This window comes from Pelecanus crispus, chromosome 2 (assembly GCF_030463565.1).
Source record: "Pelecanus crispus isolate bPelCri1 chromosome 2, bPelCri1.pri, whole genome shotgun sequence".
In the NCBI taxonomy this organism is placed as follows: Eukaryota; Metazoa; Chordata; class Aves; order Pelecaniformes; family Pelecanidae; genus Pelecanus; species Pelecanus crispus.
In genome coordinates this window covers 23847209-23862983 of record NC_134644.1, presented here as the reverse complement: position 1 = coordinate 23862983, position 15775 = coordinate 23847209, and the positions used below count along the sequence as shown (strand labels likewise).

At 39.5% G+C, this 15775-nt stretch overlaps 1 protein-coding gene across 2 annotated transcripts in view; it reads right to left on the bottom strand.

The window, feature by feature from the left end:
• The window catches only part of RSU1 (Ras suppressor protein 1), a 114924-nt gene that overhangs the window by 60131 nt on the left and 39018 nt on the right, over positions 1 to 15775 (bottom strand). For both annotated transcript variants that reach the window (XM_075705558.1, XM_075705559.1), the window contains exon 8: positions 4318 to 4450. In XM_075705558.1, the coding sequence (XP_075561673.1) occupies positions 4318 to 4450 (133 nt within the window). The remainder of the gene's footprint in view (positions 1 to 4317; positions 4451 to 15775) is intronic.

Here is a 15775-nt window from a genome sequence, read left to right as displayed (position 1 = left end):
GCAGCTTTCTGGATTAACTTTGCTGTAAATGCCAGCAACCAAACCCACCCACTGGTATCAATTGCATGGCTCAGCTTTACCTCTTAATCAAATCACTAATTATCTTACACTGATCCTGACGAGCATCACAGGATTTCAGTTCTTCATAGGGGCTTAATTCACTGTTTTCTTTCCTGTCTGCCTGCACTTGTCTAAGTACATCGTAACCACTAAATCATACAATCCATCACCTCTTTGTCAGTACCCTAGACAGAGAAGATCCTCTGAGAATATGCTTACAACATAAAGGTCACTTTGAAAGTTGACTAAAGGCATGAATAAAAAATAAAACATTTAGTTAAGCCCTTTGAGGAGATGAGGTTGCCATTACCCTTTACTGTTTGAGCAAGTTCTTCAACTGCTTTTCAACACTATCGTGACACCACACAGGGAGTTTAATGGCAGCTCCTGAGTATATATAGAATCAAAGCCAAAATTCAGCTTACTAACTTAACTTTCAGAAAGTTAGCATGGCAGTCAGAGATTAAGAATCGTTATATACTTGGCAAACTGACCTATTTCCAAATGATGCTGTCACAGGATGATATGTGCAGTGGGCATATTTTAGCCAACAAAAGCTAGCAAAGTGCCAAGAGCTGCTGAATTTCCTGTTAAGAATTAAGACCCCCTCCACACACATTTTCTGCCACAATATATGGCCCATCTTTTTGTCAGCACAAGTCTTCCTTGAAAAATGGGGGTTGAAAAAAATCACCTGGCATCATTTCTCATGAAAGGTAAGGAAATTAAAGGAAATGAAAGAAATTACAAAGTAAGAAGAGCTGATCTGAGGGTCCTAATGGCTAACATGCTTCTGAAGTAAAGTGCAATTCCAGTTTTATACTTGGTGCATAAGTACCATGTAAAACAGGAGTGTGAAAATGTAAAAGTGTGTGAGACAAATGACATTTTATCTTTAGAGATAATCATCCCTCATGGTGTCATCCCTACTTACCAATTAATCAGTAGAGCATGAATATCCTACAACAAGGCCAAAAATGGTGTGTAATTTTTCACTAAATATGCTTGAAACAGCCAGTACATTTCACAAAGGAAAGAAGAGGTTTGTGATCTATTTGGTAGTTGCTTCACAAGTGCAACCTCACAGAATCTGAATGGAAATCTCTGATACTGACTGCAGCGTACAGTTATGGCTTGTGCCAGCCATCAGTGGAAACCTCAAAGTTTAGTAACGTGACTGCAAGTGAGTGCATTGCCAAGACTTACTGAGTTATCACTTTCTGGCTGACATAACAGCAACTGAGTAAATATGATGTTCTAGTGATTGCAAACACAAAATAAACTGTATGAGCATAAACCCACTTAGTGAAACGTAACTTGCTTAAGGCCCTGAAACTTGGCACTTGCAACTGTATGAGCATACCCTCTCTGTCTTAGCTAGTATAGACAATGTTAGATTTGTAAAGAAAGTAAAATCAATATTTCCAATCAGCCAGCAAAAGCAATGGGCATAGGGAGACAATTGCCAACTCTGGAGCTCAAAATCCATCTACTATATAGATGAATAGTTCCTGGTTTATGAAAGTACCTGAAAGTAAACTTTCTGATCTGATTGTCAGCTGCTAACGTATGTGAGCTGTTTTCTCTTCTCAGTGTTGCAAGTGAGGTTATCTAAACAGCGTTCTATCCAATCATCCATTTAACTGGACTGCTTTGTCTCAGAGTAAAAGTTAAGCTGGCTGGGTCTATCAAACGTTGCAAGTTAACTTTTAAAGTTTTCTTTTGGCTGACTGATTAAAAAAAAAAAAAAATCCAAGAGCTCAATTTTGCTTAGTTGGGTATCTACCAGAGACAGTAACTATATTCACATCTCAACCTTGTGATTTGCTTAATGAGAAAAAAAGAGACAGTACCTGGACATCTTTCTTTCTGAAAGAAAAAGGAAGTGGAAGGTGGTGTATAGTTGTTAGTGGGAAAAGATCAAAATTGCATCACAAAAAGGAGTTTTCATTTCTTCTGTGTTCACAGCTTATTTGCTTTTGTGCACAATAATGCTACTAGACCTGTTACCTAGATTATGCCATTGCTTATGAGTTTTAACACCTAAAATCAAATGCAAACAGAAAAATGTCTGTAGCAGGTGGCATCCAAGTAATTCTCAGATCACATATTTAAAGGAAACTGGAAATAAAAAGGACAATCTTTTTCAGCATAAAAATCCACAAACTCTCTTTATAGCATGTGAAACAAGTACAATCAAGAATCAAAAGAAGTTGCTACTGGGATTCTAACAAAATTACACAGATATTTTAAATTTATGGTTTAAATATAAAATGGTTATATGCTGAATATAAAAAAATTACATCTAATTATTATCATCTGCATGTATTTGGTTTTCATCACTAATCTTTGAAAATAATGACATTTTAACTGAATAAGTTTCTAAGATCAAAACAGAATCCGTGAATGAGCCATAGAAAGATTCTTTGATTTTATTTTTTCCCTCTATTAATGAGTAGAGAGTTTGATTTTGCTTACACTGTTAACTATACAGGCTTCAAATATTTACTGTGGACAAAATCAAAATCAGCCCATGAGCCAACAAGACACTGTTAGACCTCAGCAAAGAACAAGACAGCAAACATAATATGGTTAATTTAAAACAAAGAGCAATAGTTGAGGCAAATCATGAATTACAGAACCTTTTATGCCAATTTCTGTTGCACAAGGGAAGTTGCCAGAGCAGTCTGATATATCAAGTTATAATTTTTTTTTTTAAAATTATAGATACTTAACAACAGCCCCCTACCCCCCAAACTGAATATGGGTCAAATTCTCAAAACTGCACTTCAGTCCTTGAAACTTTGCTGTCCTCATGATGCCCAAAGCTGTCCCTGTGAGAACTAATCTACATTGCTCAAACAGAAATACAAAAATTGGCAGTAAAAAAATTACAAAACATTATCAAGAAATCTAGATGCAGCTACACAATGGACTGTGAGGAAGGGATGGTCTAAGGAGATAGACAGCAGTTTCCCTACACCATGTCTGTAGTATAGAGTACTACTGGAAGAAGGGTGTTGCAGCCTACTTAAATCTATGAATAAATCTATCTTGAGGATACATATTACCGTATAAGTATGAGGACACTTCTGAGACACATGATTTTTGTAACCACTCTCCCATCTGTGATCCTTTTCACTTAAATTCTGTAAATGAAGAACAACCTACAAAAGCTATTGCTGGATCATTTAGTTTCACATAGAAATTTACATCTCAGTTACTTAATTAGAATCCCAAAACCTTCACTTGTGGTGAATACTCTCCTTTGGTAATTGAGTTCACACAGCTACCGTGTAAAAAAATTGTCAGAAATGCTTCTAAATTATTAACAAATATTTTTAAAATAAAGGGGAAATGCAAAAGCTAACTTTCCAACCTAGAGGTTGTACTATGTGTTGTACTACCTATTGCTTCTAGGAAGACAGCATCAAAGTTGTTGTCAGACATGTAAAAATAAACTTCCCATCTAAGGTTTTACTGTGGACTGGTAACACGGAAATTTTTAGTGAAAAGAAATATTTCAATTCAGTGAATGATTAAAGACATTATTTCCTAAACAAATGCTTAGCATTTGTACATTGAATTTTTAATTAAAATGGAGAAGTCCCAGCACGAGGTTTGGTTTTTTTTTCCAGTTACACTGTTGAAGAAAGTACTAGTATCTGTATTTGAATCACCAGGGTTGTAGACTTTTGTAAACCGGTCCAGATGAAAACAGGTTTGAATTGTGGACGTCTCTTTCAGAATATAACCACCTGCATCCAAAAATGTTAACAAATATCTATTTCAATCTATAAAACCTTACTGTACATACTCAAAATTAGTACTTCTCAAAGGCTGTCGCTCTTCTACATGTCTCACGTTACTTAATAGCTCTTAGAAATGAACGAGAAATGCAGGACAGTATCAAACAGTCTTTGTGCTTTCCTAACACATCTAAATCACATTTATTTACCTTCTTGACAGCGAAATTCCTTAATCTAAATGTACAGGTTTGCATATTTACCCTGAACACCAAGCTACTGCATGTGTTGTGAAAGACGGCTGTAGCTGATAACACTTTGCCAAATCATAGAATCATTTAGGTTGGAAAAGACCTTTAAGATCATCCAGTCCAACCATTAACCTAACACTACCAAGTCCACCACTAAACCAATTAAGGGTACAGTAATAATTTCATGTTTCCTGGCTTGGAAACACACTACAGGAAAAAAAGCCAACACAGCTACAGTACATAAGTGACATAATACTTACTATTTATATGTTTCTGAACGAATGTATTCAAAAACATGAGATACTCCCAGCTGGAACTGGTCAGCAATAGGGGTAACCCAAGGATTGTTCTCCGCTTTGAAGACTTGCTTTTGACCAGTCAAATCCAAATTACCTGAAAGGTATTAAACAGAACAGCATATGAAAAAAAATGTGAAATATGAAAAATTTGAAAGAAATATCTTGCTGTGAATATAAAACCTTTCATTCGTTTCAGAGAGTTGTCATGGTTTAACCCCAGCCAGCAACTAAGCACCATGCCGCTTGTGCACCTGGCAGAGCATGGGAAGCTGAAAAAGTCCTTGACTTAGTGTAAGCACTACTTAGCCACAACTAAAACTTCAGTGTGTTATCAGCTTTATTCTCATACTAAATCCAAAACACAGCACTATGCCAGCTACTAGGAAGAAAATTAACTCTATCCCAGCCGAAACCAGGACACAGTACAACCATAACAAAAGCAAATATTTCAGTCTTAGCAGAGAGGCAAAGGAGGACATAGTAGTTCCCACCATGATGGATGCACTTCCACTCTATTCATTTCACAGTGCTACCACATATTGCACAACAGGATTGAACTCTGCCCACTGCATATAATATTTATTCATCAAATTAGTTTTAAGCAGGGCTTAACAGTGCATAGGTGTTGGGGTGTCCTGCAGGTGAGTAAATTCACTCAGCCTGGGCAGAACAACTGCCGTAGAACTTGGGGCTTCCTGATTCCTAACTCCAAACCTCCTAGCTCTCTTGCAGCATTAAAAGTCTCGCATAACTTGACCATTAAACAAAATCTTCAGGCCTATGGGACAATTCAGCAAAGTGTCCCTCTCTACCATGGCTTGCAGGAATAAAAGGAGAATGACGCTGGCAGTAGGAGTTTGCTCTGCTGAAGCTTAGCATTGCAAAACATTTCTCGATCACTGCTCCACACATAATGTCAACAAGCAATGCCCAACAGGCTTTTTGCCTTCCCAGTGCCCAACGTGTTGTTTGTACCGAGATCCTGCCACCAATCTGTGGTTATAGTTATACTGAGGAAAAACATACAAAAACACCATTCTTGCAACATGCCAGTTTTATCTATTCTGTTGACAGGAAGACTTAAGAGACCTTTTAGGCATTTGCTTGGGGTTTTTTTTTGTTTGTTTGCTTGTTTTGTCAGTGTTTACCACCTCAAACCAAAACAGTACATGCTCTACTGAAACTCCTCATGACTATGGATACAACAGGCTGAATTCCAGGATGGTCTAGCCATTGAAATATTTTCTTGTGTTCTTTAAATTAAAATAAGAAATCTGTGCTACCATTTTAAATTTATTTTTGTGAATTTTATGAAGAGAGGCCTACCCTCCCCAAAGAAATCTAAAATAACAAATAAACAAAATAAAATAATCTTTAACTATGGGAAACAAAGCAAAAAAAATTACAGGGTTTTGAAGAGCAACTGAGCCAAGCTGTCAAAGAAATCTCAAATCAAGCTGATGTGCTAGTTTTTCAAAATTCAAGGCACTCGTGTAAGTAGTACGAACACACATCCATGCTACAGGAGCTGCTGCAAGCTGTATGTTTGCTGGCCATTTCGGTGCATGTTCTATATTTCAGCTAATCCTTGACGCGTTTCTCTCTGTTAAAAAGGGTTAACACAATTAGAGTAAAGACAGGCCATTACACCGTGTGAAAAGATGTCATGCATCTCATACCGGCCTATCAACAAGTTACCGTTACCTTAGCAAGCTCATCTGTCAGCTGTCTGAGGCCTGTTCTTTTGAAACAACAACAGGCAGGGAGCATTTCACCCCTCTGTCAGTCAGGCAGCAATTGCCCTCGCCGCCTCACGCTTCAGTGCGCCTCGTTAGGAGCTTTGCACCCATCTCCTTTTATTAAGGGACTCAGCAGCCCTGTTCTAACAAGGATCAGGAAGCAGGATTAAGTACTGTGACAAAGAGGACCTAATAAGCTCGAAACTGGTGCGTCTAAATCTGTGCTGGCTCAAGGTGCGGGCTCACGCTGCTCGCTATTCAGTTTTCAGGCACAGGCCACTGGGGACACAAGCCAGCACTGTGATTAGCCGTAACCCTCTGACCAGTGCTGCTATGAAGATCGTGTATCACTCAGGGGCTTGCTTTGCAATTGCAAATTGGATTTGCCATTTTATTACCTGCAAGAAACCACACACATTGCTCTCCAAAACTACTAATGCTGTAAGCACCTGTAATTACAGCTCTGCAAGTACTGCATCAAGGTAAAATGATCAATCTGTGTACAACTAATAAAAATAGTTAAATTTGGGGAGGCAAGCTTGGCCTCATCATGGGTCAAATTCAATGCTGCTTACAGCAATAAGTCACGCATTCCCAAAATCTCAATAGCCAGGGTCTCAGCTGAATCCTCTCGTCCGGAGCTGTGTCAGAAATTTACCGCTCAGGGGATGCTTCCATATTTTTCGATCCCCACAGCGTAGCGTGCCCACTTAAACATAATTAATTGTAAGAAATACTATTCTACTAAAGCCAAAGAAATCTTACAGCAAAAAGAGGATTCAAGCAACATGAACTGTAGGTTTCCATGCCAAAGTAATCACTTCATTTTCCTCTGCCTTCTGTCCTTCCCCAAAGCACACTGGGGGCAGGTACAGATAGTACTTTTTACCTGCAGAGGGAAGGGGCAGGCAGAGGCCCTAAGGGTAAAATTAATCTCATTACAGAGAAAAATGGGGCACCCCGAAGTCCATCATCTGCACTGAAATCCACCCCCCCCTGCCCAGGACGCCCCTCTGTGAGCCCTCCTGGCAGCAGCTGGCCCAGCAGCCCGTCCCACCGGCTGCCTACAGCTGGAGCGAGAGGTCAGCTGCCACCTCACAGCCTGGGCTTTTAACTGAAGAATTTAATGACGCATTGTAGTGCGAAAAGGAACTGTCTGCCCTCATGGCAAGCACCAGGCAGAGGGTGGGTGCTCCTCCGCAGGGGAGTGAAGGAGGGCTCTCTCACATAGCGCAGGAAGGAGGGGACACCCGGTGCCTTAAATTCCTCCCTGTTCGATACCTGGAAATGAAGGACACAAATGGGCAGAAAGTTAAGCAGGATAAGAAGTCACGGAGAGCCTGCCCCACCTTACCAGCACTAGGGAGGAAACCAAGTCTAACACTCCTGCCATAAGGCAAGCCACTGGAAAACAAAGAAGCCGTATAATGACAACTGAGACAGGATGAAAACATGTCACTCCTGCACAACCATTGATGGCTTGGGGCCATGTCCTGGTGTCCGTTCTGCCCCTACAACTAAACCACGTGTGAATTGACGGCTTACCTAATTCTGCTCCGGCCGCAGGACATCCAGGAGTCTGAAGCATGAGGCCAAAGTTTCAGGAATGGTACGTGCTCGTGTAACCAAACACACAGGAGCCCTGCGTGAACCCTTCTGCCCCAGTGCGCTGCAACGAGCCCAGCAGTGTGGAACAGATGATCAAACCTGCCTGAAGCGATGGCTCTGGTACCAGGCTCACTGCAGCAGTGCTGTGCAACCAGACACCTTACAGATGCGTCCCTGTCCCCCGCCACCCTTACCAGTCTCCTTGCTTAGACTTTTTTTACAGCAGCACTGTGCTAAGAAATGCTGTTATTCCGTCCCTGCAGCGCTAGAGCCATGGGCCAGGGAAAGAGCCATGGCAGATGCGCCTTTATGCGTATTGTCTAACAGCAGCATCAGCAGAACACTACCCCCAGGCCTTTAGGAAATTTATATCCTGTTCTGCTACACGGATCATGTCAAATCCCTTGGATATTTTTAGTAAGCAAAATACAAAATTGCCTCTAGTAAAAATCCAGTACTGAAATATATTAGGGTTGGAGATTGCATTGGTTATTGCTGGTTTGTTCTTTCCGTGTACATTAGCCTATTGAAAAATATTTGTTTATCATCTCCAAAATTTGGCATAACTAGTAAACTAAAATTGTATTTCTTCATAATGGACTTAAGGTTCTTGCTATTTTGCCATACTGAGAGGGACCAACTCCACTGAAATGCATTACAGTCACATGCCTCTGGCAAGAGAGGAGGAGAAGGCATTCCTTAAGACTAGTCAGCACAGCCCCTTTCCTAGATCACAGAAATGTTTTTCAACTTATTTTTGAGCACTTCTAAAATTATAAATAAATAATCACAACTATATATCCCAGACCCCAGGTCTAACAGGCTTAAAGAACCTAATTTCTAAGCCTGAGGGATACTTTTTTAAAGCGTTCTATCTTGAACAGACATAGATTTCCAAGTAGGAAGAATGCAAAGTGGACATATACTGTTACCAGTGAGCAGACGCCGAACAGAAAACAGAGTCTGGAAAAGAGAGGAGCAGAGATAAAGGTCTAACAGCTGACTGCTTTGGACGACCTGCAGAGAATGACCAAAAACCTTCTAAAAGGAGCCAGCTGTGTTGTCTTAGAAATACCTGATCTTGGCATTTTTTTTTCTGTCTCAGCACTCATTGTATCTAAAGATGATCCTGAACCATTAAGTTTGATTGGATAAGTGTGACTGAACTTCTGTGTTTAACCCACCTTAAAACCAAACTGTTCCTATGCCCAACTAGTAAGCTGTGCAGACCTGAAAACTGTCTGCTGCCCAATCTCTTTTTAGCTGCCACCTGGAAGTGAATAGTGCTACAGTAAATAGATCTACACCAAGACAAACCCTTGAAAATTCAAGGACTAAATCAAAGTATGTATATTTTTAATTTTCATGTATTCTAGCTTATGCCATCCATTGACGAAAAATACCATTTATCACTGTTTAAATTCAGAGCTCCCACAGCCATGGGTGGACAGAAGGGACATCTTGTATGACGGTGGGCACACCCCACCTGAGTGATGTTAAAGGAAAAGGCAGCTACAGTTTGCCTGCACCTCCCTCAAATAAATCTATCCTGCATTTGATCTAAAACATGATAGTTAATGTTTCTTGTTATTTTCCTTCAGTGCTGTTGAAATAAAAAGTTGTTTGTGTGAACAGTCATACTTTGCTCAACTGCCTGCAAAGGTCAGAAAAGAGCTCATAAAAGCAAATAAAATGCTGCCTCCTGCAGTCGTGCTTGCAGGAAGTGTCAGAGCCAGTGATAATGCTACCTACCACTTTGACCAAGGGTGTCTCCAGACTTCCCAGGCTCCTCCTTGTCCATTAGATCTAGCCTGCAAGCACCTCTTATATGTAACTGTAAGCCCCTCATCCTCTCGTGACGTATGATCTACAGCGTGTATAATATTTACCCAATGTACGTATACTTAAGGGTAGAGTAAGGTACCACTAGTGTACACAGGCATTACTTCAATACAAACAAAAGAAAACACAATGAACACAAACCTGACTTGCCCTTTCCACTCGAATGCCCCTTGGCAACACTTTAAATACTTTCAAAAATTAAAAGGTGAAATAAAGTAATTAAACAACTCTGACATTTGAGAAGTGAACATTGGCATTCAGCATAGGAAACATGATCCTAGCTGTAAAATACCAGATCAACGCTTCTTTGTAATGGTTTAAATTCACCCCTAGCGGAGCTCCATTAAAATCAATGGAAATAATTTTTAGCCTGTATTCACATCTGCATCCCGTTGATACTCTGACTCACTTTCCAGCCTACACTCTACTGCATTGACCTCAAGGAGAATCCTCAGGCTGTAACACATCCCTTTTAGCGATTCCTCTTAAGACTGCAATTTAAATGTTCTTTACCTTTACAACACAAAGGTCTTACTCTCTCACTGTCGTACATAAGGACAGGAGGAATGAAATTAGTTTTATTTCTTTATTTAGATATAAATACCCTTGAATCCTGTTTTATTAAAGGCTAAGTAAGGGATCAATACACTACACTAAATTTAAACTTAGGTTATGTAAAAATATGTCTGTACTGGCTTGTTTTAGATTTGCTTTACACTACAGGGCTTACAATTTTTATTACTTTTGTGGCATGTGCTTTGTCTCCATAGAGAGAGAGATTGGTTTAAGCGTGGGGGTGGAAGAAATATCATGACCATTATGTCATAAAAATGATACCAATTAATTGTGAATGATGTCTTCAAATCTATGTAAAAAAATGAAAATATATACCGATTTCTATGCCACAAAGTGTTCTCAAAAGCAAATTACTTTTACACCAATCGTAAGCACATGTAAGCTGTGCATCGGTAACTCATATCATTCCTATAAAAAAGTAAGATCATCTCTGCTTTGAAGACCTCTATCACTTTTGAAGGATTAGTGACAGAAGAGAGTAGATTTAAACAGTGGTTACAAAGGAGCAGTAAGACAACAGAGAGCAAAGACTTCTTGTACATAAGTGTGACTCAATCTTTTGGGAACCAGCAGAAATATTCACAGAAATATTCAGTATGATAAACAAATCTACAGCTCCATAGCATATGTTGAAAATATACATTTGCTTATTGATGAGTTTCTATGCACTAAAAGAAAACAACTAGCAAATCTAAACCTAGACTGAAGCGCCTCCAAAAGATTGATCCCAGAAACACTTTAGCCCTCTTACCCCTACATTCTTGTACTGGAGAAGGTCTAACAGTATCACTTGGAGTCACCAGCACTTCAGAGAACCCCAAAACAGCATTTGTGGTTTTATGTAACAGGGGAAAAGGTTCAAGTCTCAAATAACAAGAAGTCAGATTCAGTACATACAAATAAACCTAACAGATAGTCCAGAGCATCCAGACAGAAGTAGGCTGGAAGTCTTTCTCTGACTGCTTTCCTGACCACACAGATGGGAATGTCTTGCAGGCTCACCTGTAAGCGTTAGACAGGAAGCCTCAGCATAAGAGAAGGCTCAACGAGCAATCTGAAAGCCAAACACTGAAGCCTAAGCCCACCCTCATTTTTACAATTATTTTCAGGGACAGAAAACAGGAGTGCAGATATTGTAACTTCACACGTTATTCTAACTTCTTAGATGTAAATGAGAATTTCCAATAATGAGTTCAGAGATTAGACCCCAACTTGAACATTCACTTGAATACATCTAACAGTAGATCTCTGTGTCAGTTCAGGAATTGATGAGTTTAACAAAGACATTTCAAACAGAAAAACATCTGGTCTGAAAAACATCAGGAGATGCAGACTCTGCCAGCGGTGTCTGGTTCAAATGGTTCATCGCTGTTAAAATGCATTCTTTATTTCAGTGCTGAACTGAGCTGCCTTAGTTCTCAAACCCTGCTGCTGCTTCTGCCCCTCTACAAGGGAGATGACCTGTGCTTTCTTCTTATGGAGTTAGTGAGGATCGGCAGCTACGTCTCCTCTCACTCTTGCCTTTGACAGGTTAAATAAAGACTCTGATTATTCTGTGTGATCCCAGAATAGCTACTCCATTTGTTTCAATGCTTAGCAAAAGGGCCACAGCTGAAATAAAGTAAAAGCAGACCAAGTAAATCTTGAAATCTTTACCTTTGACATAAAGGTCAAGTGATACAGGGCAAATTGATACCAGTTTGCCTCAGCTACCACTATTACAATTCTATGGGAAGAAGATTTTACTCTCCAGCACTGTCCCACCTCAACCTTTCAGAGAAGAGAGTTTAAAAAAAAGTGAATTTAGTCCTGAGATATTTATACAAAATTCCAGCATCATAGCAAAGGTCAGCCAGAATCATTATTCCAAAGTGTAATGGGGAGTCTGGCAAGAGGAGACTTTCACCCCAGAATGTGTCAGGACTGAAGATGAAGTCTGGGAAAGACAACAGAATGGATGAAATGCTGAACTTCTCCCTTAAACCACATTTCAGGTATTAAGTACAGGCAGAATATAGGTCTAACCTGGCTGGGCAAACTCACATTTCCATATTCAGATGACAGGAGTGGTTGTTAACTCTCTGGGAACAAGGGGAGAGCCCTGGCAATTTCTACCGTCGCTCCACACAACAAACCTGACCTTGGCAGGACTAGTAGAAAGAGTAAATAATATTAACCTTCACAGTGACAGCCACAAAACAGGAACTTATTCAATGCAGTGCACAAGGCACTCCTAGCCAAACACCACTCTGCTAATGGCTTGTACTTCCACATGACAAATCATGCTCTTTCAACAGCCAAACTCCACCACACACAGCCTTCAGGTACCAAGGCAACCAACCCAGATGATGCTGTCGTGTGGGTAGCTAAGGAGAATGGCAGAAGAAACAGCATTTTGACAAAAATCCAAGAAATGACTTCAAAATGTTTCCTATATTCCTTCTAAAATTATTTCAAATTACTTACAACTCAATTAAGTTCATTTCTCCCACATTCCTAATGTAAGAAAGAGACTATTTACTGGAAGACCTACAAGTATTGCTAAATTTCACCAATTTCTTTCTTTGAAGTGTGACACATGCTGGAAATACCACTTCCTTCACTGCTCTGTGTGACAAATGTCCGGCACTGGCTGGGATCTCGAGGGACAAACCGACAGTTACTGCTAAGTGTTCCCAGTGAAGAAACCCAAGAAACACACTACATGGCAGACGGTTTTTGGAACAAAGGGAATTAATGCAATGTCAAAGTAGTTTAACATCAAAGACATTTTAATGGCACAGGAAGTATTACAGGCTTAGAGGATCAGCATCCCAATTTATTTTGAAATATATTGCACATTTTTTCCAGCCTCAGAAACTCCCCTGGGATTCTCAATTACATGGGAATTCAACAGAGCATTCTCTCTTTGAAGGGTCCCTATCAGACCAAAATCTAGTTAACTTAAAAATATGAGTTCAAAAAGGATTCACTGTGTTGCTTTTGCCCCGCACCTTTGAATCTTCCATTCAAACACAGGTTGTCAAGTACTCAGAAGAGTGAAACTTTTAAGCACTATGAAACACGTAAAATTAACCAAATTTAACAACAAGTAACATTTGCTCAGATTGGCTCTAGTTATGGTACTCTTACGTACCACAGCTCCGACAGAACAGATGAAATATTTGCTGACAAAAACATCATTATTATGCTGGTGGTACTTACAATCCGAGTACAGTCAACATTAGGAAAGCCTACACACACACTGTAGTCATCTGAGAAGTGACAGTAGAACTTGCTTATTTTAAAAACTACTGTAAGATCAAATATGAATCTGGGAAGTTTGGCAAGAATTACAGCAGTGTAAGGAAATGAATGCCTATGGTGTAAATCTAAATGATGGGCTGTAGAAAACATCTTCCTGTGTATAATGAAACTGCAGAGTTGCCATCTCTTCCCATATGCCTTAACTCCCATCAAGTACTTAGTCTGTAGAATCAGCCTGGTTTGTAACTACATAAAAAGTGGTGCGTTTTGGTGTTGGGTCCCCCCCCCCTTTTTTTAACTTAAAATAAGCCTAAAATGAGAAACACAACTAGGATATTCACGAATTTTCAGAAATGCTTTTCTTACACAAATAATCTGTCCGTGACCTATCTTGTTATGTACATTTTTCTATTATTCCATAACTAGTGACTGCTACATCAGCAGTCCTAGAAAACAAGTTATTTTATTTACCCACTGGGAAGTTTTGTAAAGCTCCTTACTTTCTTACACCACCTTTGCCTTAGTTCCAAAAGCAGAAATGGGTGATTTTTTTAAAATTGCAAGGTATCAATTAGTTGTTCCAGTGCTCAGAGCTGGTGTCCAAAGAGCCCCAGGATGTTCAGGCTTCCAACAAGCACCACAGACCTGTATTTGTAGATGTGAGCAGTGCTGTGCTGTGACACAGGTTGAGTGCAGCAACAGTGTATACTGAAATAAGAAAAGTTTGGCGTTTCTGTCAAGTATATTTAAAAAAGAAATATCTTTTGTGCAATAAGTGATTCCTATGTTTGCACATGCCCATTATAATTACCTAAGTAAACTGCTATTTTGATTAATATTAACTTGAACAAATAACTGCAGCAACTACTTTGCATAATATAATATTCATTCACAAATTCTAGATTAATTTCAAAAGCCTAAATTTTAAAATGTCTTCCTGTGATGAAAATATTGAGACTTTTGGTAGGATTCCTTCAACTTTCTATTTAAAGCCAATCCTTTATCCACAGAAGATAATTTAGCTGTTCAAAACTAAAAAATGATGAAAGAATTACTAGCCATTGTGACATACAGATTTAATTTACAAAATGTTTCACCCTCCTTAAAAAGGAATATGGCTACTTACCCCATAAAGTTTTTTTTCTCCTTTTTTAAAGAGCTTGAATTTTCCACTTTTCAAGTATGTACCTAACTTCACAGTTTTGATAATGTCTCCCTTCATCGGAGGAAAATATTTGATAAACTAGAACAGTATTGAATAGTATACTTAAAGCCATTGATGCCAACATTCAGTTTTGGAAAAAGAGGACGGTAATTAAAAATGCATCCTTAGAAATCACTGTTCTTCCCACATGCATAAACACGAGCAAACTCCGTGTACATGTGCACACACATGTGTGTTGGCGGCCGGGTAATGAACACAGTCAACATTAGAATCTGGCTTTTAAAAATCACGCCATTTGCTTTCACATCAAAAATGCAAACCTACAGATAATCTAGTTACATTCTCTGGGTGGCTATTTACCTTTAGCTACAACTTTGTGAATATTCTGCACCATATACTACTCTTACACTCCTGAGTCCGCTAAGAAGATCTTTCATGTGGCACATACGGGTCCACCCAGATGACCATACAATGAACTTAAAACACCATCATTGATCTTACTAATTGCATCTGCCACTTTACATGGTTCTTGTTTCTACCCAGCTTTCTTTCCAAACATGGTTCCAATTCTTAAATGGTCAGAATACACAAAGTGACAGATTTAGTGCTTCCTTGGCAATTTATGTAACTGACTGCAACTCTGTTGTTGCAGTGAATCATGATTTATTTGTCTCGCAATGCAGCACATAACCTTTTAAATGCTAGGGAAAAAAATGCCAGCGCTTCTTTAAAGTTTATATATGACTGCCCACCACCATTCCTGATGAACGGGGTTTTGAGAGACAAATGATAAAAACAAGCTGCAAATTCCACCCACCTACTCCCGGCCATTTCCTGCGTTCATCACTCATCCATACTGTATTTACAGACAAGCACCCTCACCCAGAGCACCAGTGCACTCTTCTAGACCCCTCTTTTCCTCCTGGGCAAGAATATTTTTCTTAAATTAGTGATAGGTATTCTCTGTTAAACACAGAGGAGGATAATACTGATCTCCCCCAGCCTTCTTACTGGCGCGTGCCACGCTCAGTCATGTCAGATGAGATTAAGAGCAGACTGCAGGGTTTTATTTATTGGTATCTCTCTCCAGTCCAAAATTGTGACCCCAGTGCTTGTCTGTGGCCTTTTCTCATACCCTACTCTCTATGCCTTCATCTGCACTTACTTCCATTACCTTTAAAAACCAGTTTAATGTACTCCTCCCCTTCTCCTCATTCAAATACACTGTTTTATTCTGGTATTT